The sequence below is a fragment of the Cydia amplana genome, chromosome 19, assembly GCF_948474715.1.
Source record: "Cydia amplana chromosome 19, ilCydAmpl1.1, whole genome shotgun sequence".
NCBI classification, from domain to species: domain Eukaryota; kingdom Metazoa; phylum Arthropoda; class Insecta; order Lepidoptera; family Tortricidae; genus Cydia; species Cydia amplana.
In genome coordinates, this window is record NC_086087.1 from 1,782,115 (window position 1) to 1,792,698 (window position 10,584).

Genomic DNA, 10,584 nt, shown 5'->3' on the forward strand with positions numbered 1-10,584 from the left:
TCCGCGACTTATTTTTCAATAAAAAGCCACGTAAAGATAGTTTTTCTACTCCAGCACTTAAATGTGTCAATTAAATGACTGACAGTGATATCTAAAGCAATGTCATTTGAATGCTTTGTCTATAGGCTCATAAGATGACTGCTAGCAGTCATCTTATGAGTATAATACAACTGCTTTATTTTTTTTAAAGATACAAGTTCCGATCATCTTGATTGAAAGAGGTATGTTTTCATTTACAATAATAACTCTTTGTTTTTTTTAATAATAACTCTTTTTTTTTAAAATAATAACTCAATTTTTTTTAAATAATAACTCTTTTTTTTTAATAATAACTCTTTTTTTTTTTTTTTTTTTTTTTTTTTTTTTTTTTTTTTTTTTTGCAGCTGTCATAGAAAAAGTAATGTATGCAACAGCTCATAATTGGTTCTTAAAATTCTCGGGTCTTTTTTTACAAAACTCGACTACGTCTCGTTTTGTAACTTCGACCCTTGAATTTTAAGAACCCTTATTATATCACTGTTGCATAAACTACTATTAGCTTTTTAGTAATGCTAAAAAAAACGAACTATAGTGCGATAAAGACCGATAACGTTTCGTTTCTCTGCGAACGATTGTCACCTTGGCTAGGCCCCCAGACCCAAATTAGTCCATTGATAAATAGGTACTTCGTAGTGGTGCTAACAGGTGTTTCGGTTTCATCTTAAAAAAGCGGCCAAGTGCGAGTCGGACTCGCCCATGAAGGGTTCCGTATTTAGGCGATTTAACCCGTATAAAAAAAAAACTACTTACTAGATCTCGTTCAAACCAATTTTCGGTGGAAGTTTCCATGGTAATGTACATCATATATTTTTTTTAGTTTTATCATTCTCTTATTTTAGAAGTTACAGGGGGGGGGGGGGGGGACACACATTTTACCACTTTGGAAGTGTCTCTCGCGCAAACTATTCAGTTTAGAAAAAAATGATATTAGAAACCTCAATATCATTTTTGAAGACCTATCCATAGATACCCCACACGTATGGGTTTGATGAAAAAAAATTTTTGAGTTTCAGTTCGAAGTATGGGGAACCCCAAAAATTTATTGTTTTTTTTTTTTATTTTTGCGTGAAAATCTTAATGCGGTTTACAGAATACATCTAGTTACCAAGTTTCAACAATATAGTTCTTATAGTTTCGGAGAAAAGTGGCTGTGACAAACGGACGGACAGACAGACGGACAGACAGACATGACGAATCTATAAGGGTTCCGTTTTTTGCCATTTGGCTACGGAAGCCTAAAAATGAAAGGCCACATTTAGTCAACGACATTTATTTAGGCTAGAAGTTCATCCTGTGCGGGAACTGCGAGGAGCGCAGCCCGAAGGCCGACTTGAGGTACCCGCGCAGCGCCTTGCGGTCTGCGCGCGCGCTGATGGCCTGCACCACGGCGTCATCCACCAGCTTCTGGTCCTTCTTGCGCTGTTCTGATGGAACGTATTTCTGGAAGAGACAAACTGTTAGTTTCCATGGTATTCAAACATTAATGATAAAAAAAATTGGTTCAACAGGGGCCCGTTTCTCAAAAGCTTGTAACTTGTAATACAAGTGGAAGTCCCTTTCTCACAAAAGCTGTCAAAAACTGACATCCGCTTGTATTACAAGTTACAAACTGTTGGGCCCCAAGTGTCCAACTCGCAGCTATAAATAAGTAAACCCCTTTTGGCCCTAGGGACAATAAACCTCTGGGAGTCGTACGTAAAAAAATCTAAGCCTAACTATCGCCACTGGTGGAGTACATTCAATATCAAAGTTACGCTATGTTTTTGTGAAATGTAAACTTAACTTTGATCCAATTTAAACTGTTGTGAGACATACTAACATAACATACACCATATAACTTTGATGTTGACTGTACCTTACATTCAAAACGACATTTCATGAAAATTTACGTTTTATTTGAAATTATGTACCTTCAAACTTCCGCTTGACTTAAATAAATTAATATTTTAATTAGCATCAAACAGTATCTCCAGTGTCAAATAATGTTAGTAAATTTCTTCAAACATACATTGAGAATATCAGCTACAATAAATTTATAGGTAATTTTACAAATCAGCATAAAAGTTTGAACATGGCAAATTATAAAAATACACACAAACACATTCCATACAGGTGTTTAGACTATCAAAACTTTAAAACAAAAAGAAACAATATGTATAGTTGGTCAAACCGATTTGTCAGTCAGTAAGAACCAGGAAAACTATACTCATCCTTTTCTTTTGGGTTTTACTACTAGTGTAAGACAAATATAGTATGACTCTCTCTCTCTATGTTTGAAATGAGACAGTCCTTTGACAAACTATATATTTCGAGACGAAACACTTATTATTCCTAGGCAAATCTTCATAATCATCCAAACATCCTGTAATCGGTTAACACCCATTACAAATCTTGTTGAAAGTCGATTGTTATACCTATTTTGTATTAGGAGACCTCTATGGCCATAGAAGAAATAGTCTTTGTCATTCGTGTCAATGTTATTCAATAAAATAACGTAAACATTTAAGTATGTTATTATTAATCTAAATAATGAATACATAAAATCGATGTAATGCTGACATCGCCTCTCCACCTCCGTAGTGTAGCAGCTAGTGTTTCCAGGCAATATGGCTCGGTAGAGGGCACGAAGCCAAACCATCTCTCCACCGAGCCATACTGCCAGAAACGTGTAGCATTAGGTTGAGTCCATGCGGGTTAGATGAAGCTGGTTTCCGGTAATGTAAACCACTAAATTTTTAATGTTAGTAAATGGAAAAAGAGCAGAAACTGACCGTAGTTCTGCAGAAAGTGACCTAACTTTATTTGTCATTTTTGTCAAACACTGGTTAGTTTTTTTAGCATTAGAAAAAGGCTACGCGACCTTGACATGTCTTTTAATTGAAAAACGCTTTTTAAAAATCAGTAACTATTACTTATGAAAGTAAAATAATGTAAATGATCGTATATAATTCATAATTGTTACATATTTGCTGTGACTTATTTTTCAAAGGTGTTTTTCAAAAAGCGGCCAAGTGCGAGTCGGACTCGCCCATGAAGGGTTCCGTATTTAGGCGATTGATGACGTATAAAAAAAAACTACTTACTAGATCTCGTTCAAACCAATTTTCGGTGGAAGTTTACATGGTAATGTACATCATATATTTTTTTTAGTTTTATCATTCTCTTATTTTAGAAGTTACAGGGGGGGGGGACACACATTTTACCACTTTGGAAGTGTCTCTCGCGCAAACTATTCAGTTTAGAAAAAAATGATATTAGAAACCTCAATATCATTTTTGAAGACCTATCCATAGATACCCCACACGTATGGGTTTGATGAAAAAAAAATTTTTAAGTTTCAGTTCGAAGTATGGGGAACCCCAAAAATTTATTGTTTTTTTTTTTCTATTTTTGTGTGAAAATCTTAATGCGGTTCACAGAATACATCTACTTACCAAGTTTCAACAGTATAGTTCTTATAGTTTCGGAGAAAAGTGGCTGTGACATACGGACGGACAGACAGACGGACAGACAGACAGACAGACAGACAGACATGACGAATCTATAAGGGTTCCGTTTTTTGCCATTTGGCTACGGAACCCTAATAAAAAGACACGTCAAGATTGTTTACCTTTTTTCTAATGCTATAACTTGGTGAAATTGGTTCACAAAAAAATGGTGTTCTGTATAACTATGGTCAACTCTGTTATGGTCACAACACAGACAAGACATCCTCTAGACTGAGCATAGTAGCGCTACCCCCTCTGCCACAAATATACGGTAGTTTTACACCATCTTCGAGTCAAAGTGTCTTTGTGTGACGTCCGTGTCTTTGAACGGACCAATCACGGCACGGGACTCGCTCACCTCGTCCCCCGCACCCCAGTATTTTTGGCAGCATCGGTTTCATGAAATAATTGCTCTAAACTCCGTCTAGAGGATTCCTAGTCTATGGGTCACAAGCACCAAATATTAGTAAATGGAAAAGGAACAGCTCTGCATTATAACGGCATTTAGAAATTGGCATATTGGCTATGGCTGGGTACAAGATTTGAAAATGACACGAATTTATTTGATGAATGTAGTTTGTACGGGTCGGCAAACTTGAGAAGAGCACCCCAGCGTCAGGAATCTCAAAGATAAGTGTTTAGTGGTCTAAGAATTCAGTTTAAGTTTTAATTTTTAACTTTCAAAGAGCCAAAGTCGTCTGGTCGAGGAAAACACTTCCAGGGTTAGTAATGTAAGCAATATGAGCACACAGTTTAAAGGGGCCCACTGATGATCAGTGTGCCGGACAATAGGCCTGTCAATTGTTCGGAACTGTCACCTTTTGCGTTTAACTGACAGGTCTATCCAGCTGTATCCAGACGAGCTGGGCAAATAGACCCATTTGATCAGGAAAATAATTAGCGCCAATCTCATCTAGCGTCCACACGTACACAATTTAATCACCAATTTGCATTCCATAGATACTAACTTCGAAAATTGGCATTTTTGTGTCCGTACCTGCTGATTTGATCGGGCAATCAAATTGGCGTTTGCGTCCGCACGGCCTGATTCGATCGGACAATTTCATCAGATTGGCGAAAAATTGTCTCGTCCGGATTCCACTTATATCGGCAGACTGATCATCAGTATCCCCAAAAGCCTAACGCGGCTCACCCTAAAGACCTACTGTCAATACACAACAATTCAACTCTGGAGGGAAACAACAGGTTTGAACCATTCCAAAGCGCTTATCAAGGCCTTCAGCAAAAAGGCGTCCTCGAACGCCTTAGCGCTGTCTAGGAACCAACTGCGCAACTTGGTAAGGGTGCTTACTGGGCACTGTTGCCTAAATAAGCACATGCACACCATGGGGAAACGTGACATGGGGCGGTGCAGACTCTGTATGGAGGCAGAGGAGACGCCCTTGCACATCCTCACAGAGTGCCCTTGCCTAATGCGTACTCGTGACTTAATCCTGGGCGGGCACATATTGCGCCCGGACATAGAGAAAAAAATACATAGGGTGCTCACTCTATACATCAGTTTTAGTACCAAAAAGACTATTAGCATCTAGTATCGAGTAGCGGAACTATCAGTACTGCTACTTGACAATAGATGTAGCACCGACCGGAAAGTCTTATCTCAACAGCATAAGACTTTCCGGGCGGTGCTACATCTATTGTCAAGTAGCAGTACTGATAGTTCCGCTACTTGATGCTAGATGTAGACACTGAAATTAATAGTCTGAACTGATGTATGGAGTGAGCACTCTTGTCTTTATTTCTCTATGGCCCGGAGGAGGTAAAGTCTCTCGAGATCAAAAAGATCCTGCAGCTGTTTGAAGTTGCAGGTTTGGATCGAGAGTTGTAGTAGGTGGCGATCACAATAGATCAGCGATGGTCGCAGTGATACATAGGCTTTAGAGCCTTATATAGCCCCTAAGCGCCACTTGCATCATCCCACTAACCTGACTAACCCGAGGTTAACCGGTTAACCCAGTGTCAAATTGTACTGGTAACCATGGTAACGTTAGGTTTACCGGGTTAACCCGGGGTTAGTGGGTTGGTGCAAGTGGCGCTTACAAGAAGAAGAAGATCACCAGTGGACCCTTTAGATAGAGATGCAACGGATAGTTGTTTGGCCGGATACCGGATATCCGGCCTGGACACTGGCCGAATATCCGGTATCCGGCCGCCGGATATTCGGCCGGCGGAACTATACCTATATTTTGAGTTTTGCAGGTGCGCGTCGTGAAGGTTTCGACCTGTTTCGTAGTGAACGTTCGCGCGGACACATTTCTAGGATCGTAACGAGTTTTATCATGACATTACGTAGTAAGTTCGTTTATAGTTACAAGTGCGCGCGCGTATTTTCGTGTAAACAAACAAGTGTATTGTGTGACATTGGTTACGTATTCATTTCTATCTACTGTGTCGTTAGCATTATGACCGTGATTGTTTTTAGATTCAATTTTTTACCCCAAAATGTGCTAATTTTACTATCCGGTACCGGCCGGATAGTAGGTCACTATCCGGTATCCGGCCGGATACTAAAATTACGGCCGGATAGGCCGGATACCGGATAGTAACCGGATATCCGGTGCATCTCTACCTTTAGAAGTATGAATTAAAACCAACTTAAATTAGGACCAACCTCTTTCTTGGTGGCAAAGATGTCTTCCCCCTGTTTACGCTTGACGCTGCGCTTGGCGGATTTCTTGTTTTTCTTGAAGTATGCGTCGTCCAGGTGGTCGGGCAGCGGCGCGGCGCTCAGGTCCAGCTTGGTGGAGGTGCCGATCACGTAGCGCTGCGGGATGCGCCGCAGCGGACACGAGTTCAGCTGGAAATTCACAAAAAATGTCAAGTTTTATAAATGGGAATTTTCACTTAACAACTTAACAAATAACACTTAACTCATCATCTTCCTCGCGTTATCCCGGCATTTTGCCACGGCTCATGGGAGCCTGGGGTCCGCTTGGCAACTAATCCCAGTAATTGGCGTGGGCACTAGTTTTTACGAAAGCGACTGCCATCTGACCTTCCAACCCAGAGGGTAAACTAGGCCCGTATTGGGATTAGTCCGGTTTCCTCACGATGTTTTCCTTCACCGAAAAGCGACTGGTAAATATCAAATGATATTTCGTACATAAGTTCCGAAAAACTCATTGGTACGAGCCGGGGTTCGAACCCGCGACCTCCGGATTGCAAGTCGCACGCTCTTACCGCTAGGCCACCAGCGCTTTTAACAAATAACACTTAACTATAACTTAATAATATATTATATGTAATATATGTTTAGTATTTATGTATGTAGCATGTATTTTATTTTATAATAATATTTATGCATTTTATTTACTTTTGGACATTTAGGTTAGTTTACTTTTAAAGTGTTACTGTTCATTCCGTAAGTTTGTCTATCTAATTTGAATTCTCCCCTCATCTACTCGAAGGTTAGCTGGAAGAGATCCCTTACAGGGATAAGTTCGCCTTTGTACCTTTATTTTTGTGAACATTATGTAAACCTGTATTGTGTACAATAAAGTGATTACTACTACTACTACATAAATTTTGTCAGGAATGTAACGGTTAGACATTACTGAAACACACAAGTCGCGCTTTAAAGTACAAATTAATAAATAAAATACAGGTATTTTGGCCAGGGCCAAGTGCGAGTCGGAATCGCGCACGAAGGGTTCCGTACCGTTACGCAAAAAAATCACGTTTGTTGTATGGGAGCCCCACTTAAATATTTATTTTATTTTTAGTATTTGTTGTTATAGTGGCAACAGACGTACATTATGTGAAAATTTCTACTGCGTAGCTATCACAGTTCATGAGTTACAGTCTGGTGACAGACAGACGGACGGACAGACAGCAGAGTCTTAGTAATAGGGTCACGTTTTTACCCTTTAGGTACGGAACCGTAAAAAGGTAAGCAAATACGGGCGTTTTTTTTTTGTTGTCCCCTACACTTTTTTTTCAAATTTGGGATTGATTATGTTATTTCTACTCAGAATCACGAGCTCTTTCTATCCTAATAGGAGAAAAAAAGTGTCCTAAGGTTTTTATTTCCATTACGTCACCATTTCTCATAGACTTTGTATGGCGGTCGCGGAATGGAAAGATCTAAAAATGTATGGAAATTTTGGGACACTTTTTTTCTCCTATTAGGATAGAAAGAGCTCGTGATTCTGAGTAGAAACAACATAAAAAATCCCAAATTTGAAAAAAAAGTGTAGGGGACAACAAAAAAAAATCGCCCATATGACTAATTGGCTATAAGCCCAGTTTGAATGGTCATCAAAACTTCAGTGTATGAGACTCACCGCGAAGGGTCCGGTGACGAGCAGCAGGCCGCTGGGCAGCACTCCGACGAGCACGACCCGCTTGCCGGCGTGGCGGCCCGCGAGCAGGATGCACACGGTGCCGCGGGTCAGGTTGGGCCGCGTCCGCCTCACGTGCTTGTTGAAACACTTGTGGTGGGGGAAGGAGCGGATCCTGAAAAGAATGTTTCATTTGGACCTTGGAGCAGCGAAGGCAACGCGGCGACTCGATAGAAACATATAAAATACTCACAGGACACTACAACGTACCCGGGTTAAGCGATATTTTTACTCGCAACATAAATGACAGACTGAGAGGACACTCTTTGAAACTGACACGGACGCAAAGTAGTAGCAACCCCAGACGACACTTCCTATCTAACCGCGTTGTGAAAGTGTGGAACAGTTTACCCGAGTCGGTGATCAGTGCACCCTCGATAAACTCTTTTAAAAACAAACTCGATGAACACTTTCGTAGACTACAAAACACAAGTGGACATTGATGTGCACGTATCAGCTTTAAACTGCCTGTGCATTCACATATAATAATAATATAATAATAATTTACATAAGAGATCTTAACATGGCTTTATGTAATGTGGCCATGGGTCTCTATTGTTTCCCAAATAATGTATTGTTTGCCCGCATTTTCGTTAGTCATAATTGATTTGGTTCAGAAACGCGTCACTTTTCAGGATTGCCATAAAACTAACCTAACCTGCATATAAGATAACCTTACGAAAATCCTGAAAAATTATCGGTTTCAATTTAATCACTAATGTTATAATATGACAAACAATACATTATGACTTAAAACTTTATGGGAAACAAAGGACCCCCAATGTGAACTAAAATCTTACACAAATGCCTTTAGATCATTTTCCACTGAGAGGTAATTGGTAGCCAACTTACTGATAGTCGTGCAACATACAACTTTTAACATGAGAGTTATGAGTAGGTATACTAAACACTACAATAATAACCGTCCAGATGACCAGTTTGGCTTAGTGGGTAGTGACCCTGCCTGTGAAACAGATGGTCCTGGGGGTGAATCCCGGTAAGGGCATTTATTTGTGTGAATAACACAAATATTTGTTCCCGAGTCATGGGTGTTTTCTATATATGTCACCTAGCACCCATAGTACAAGCTTTGCTTAGTTTGGGGCTAGGTTGATCTGTGTAAGATATCCCCTAATATTTATTTATTAATAAGTTTATTAGTAAAATTATGACAGTTAAAGTAGACACAAAGTTAATAATCACTACATAGTATAAAACAAAGTCGCTTCCCGCTGTCTGTCCCTATGTATGCTTAGATCTTTATAAAACAGATTTTGATGCGGTTTTTTTAAATAGATAGTGATTCAAGAGGAAGATTTATGTATAACTTGTTAATCCGTGCGAAGCCGGGGCGGGTTGCTAGTAGTGTAACAATATGTACTTGTTTAAGCAACCTAAAACATACAGATTCTGATTCTCCTGTTGTTTTTGTTTTTAAATGTAAATAAATATTCCAATTACTCATTTTACATTTCAGAAAATTCTCAATTAAAAATGAAGAGGTACTCACTTGTCCTGTGTGGGGTAGAAAGACCTCCTGCGTTTGAGCAGCACAGTACGGGAGCCTCCGTTCTTGTCACCACCGACCTGCTTCACCACCACGGAAGGCTTCTTGGGCTTCTCGGCTTTAGGGTTCTTCTTGCCAACAAACTTGTAAAGGGCCTGGAAGAAGACATTTAGATTTAACAGAAGAATAGTGTAAGGCAGGCTTTAGACATTATAAAATACTAAAAAATCTAAGTCTATGGGCTCCATTATTAGTCTGAAAAACTACAGTAGTTGATGAGTACTGCTGTGACTATGCGCCAGTCAATCACACATGATATAATTATATTGCTAATACTTGTTTTCTTGCACTAGTGGCAGAGTAACTTTTGAGGTTATAAATACATTACACACAACAATTAATTCAATTTATACACAACAGATCGAAACAACCTGTAGCAAAACAAAGCAATGTTTTGGTAATGCTGATAGAACTAAAATACAAGAAATTCAGAGTACGAACCTTCTTGTGGTACATCTTGGACTTGGAGAATCTGACAACTCCGTTGCCCAAATCGTAATTCCTGGGCTTGCCAACCTTGGCCTTCTTGACGCCGCCCGCGGGCGCCGCAGCGGGCTTGGCCGCCGCCTTGGGCTGTGGTGGAGCCATGACTTAACTGTAGAAACAGAAACCAACCTCAATAACAACACACTTCAAATCAATTTTAGGTTACAATTGTTTTGACACGACACAACATGAATTGAGACTTAAAGCTATTAAGTTTGATGTTTATTGTGATCTGAATTCAATGTTTTAGAACTAGAGAGAGGGTTTAATCACAGTGGAAGCACTTTTTGGTCGTGAACGTCAAATTTTTAAGTTAACATTTTTCGTGAAAAAGATAACGTTTAAATCAAAATACGCCACAATACCACTTATACCTAGCCTTAAGATTTATAATCATACACGGCAGTCAATAAATAACACTAATTCGATAGTATTCACATGGATTTCTTTTCATAAAATATTATTTCAACTCACATTACAACCGGGCTCAAGCAAAAGAATTTGACAGAAAGAGAAATGCTTGTCTATGGCATGATAGTGATGTATATTTTGTGACAGTTACCGGTTTTTACGATTCGTTTTTCTTGGCTATGGAAGACTTTTAAGGGATAAAGTAAAAAGTAACGTGACAGAAATACATGTA

The 10,584-nt window shown here is 39.4% G+C and overlaps 1 protein-coding gene across 2 annotated transcripts; it reads right to left on the reverse strand.

Moving 5' to 3' along the window:
• Nucleotides 1-1,293: 1,293 nt before the first annotated feature.
• Nucleotides 1,294-10,523, reverse strand: LOC134656822 (large ribosomal subunit protein eL6). 2 transcript variants are annotated; one of them, XM_063512348.1, is made up of 6 exons: nucleotides 10,416-10,523; nucleotides 9,897-10,050; nucleotides 9,399-9,550; nucleotides 7,832-8,003; nucleotides 6,160-6,345; nucleotides 1,294-1,479 (listed from the first exon to the last, which is right to left on the reverse strand). In XM_063512348.1, exons 2-6 carry the CDS (start codon nucleotides 10,041-10,043, stop codon nucleotides 1,318-1,320), a joined length of 819 nt encoding a protein of 272 aa, XP_063368418.1. In that variant the 5' UTR covers nucleotides 10,044-10,050; nucleotides 10,416-10,523; the 3' UTR covers nucleotides 1,294-1,317. The 2 variants fall into 2 exon arrangements, with proteins under 2 accessions (XP_063368418.1, XP_063368417.1); XM_063512347.1 differs by lacking the exon at nucleotides 10,416-10,523 and having other exon boundaries at nucleotides 9,897-10,069.
• Between the last annotated feature and the right edge of the window lie 61 nt (nucleotides 10,524-10,584).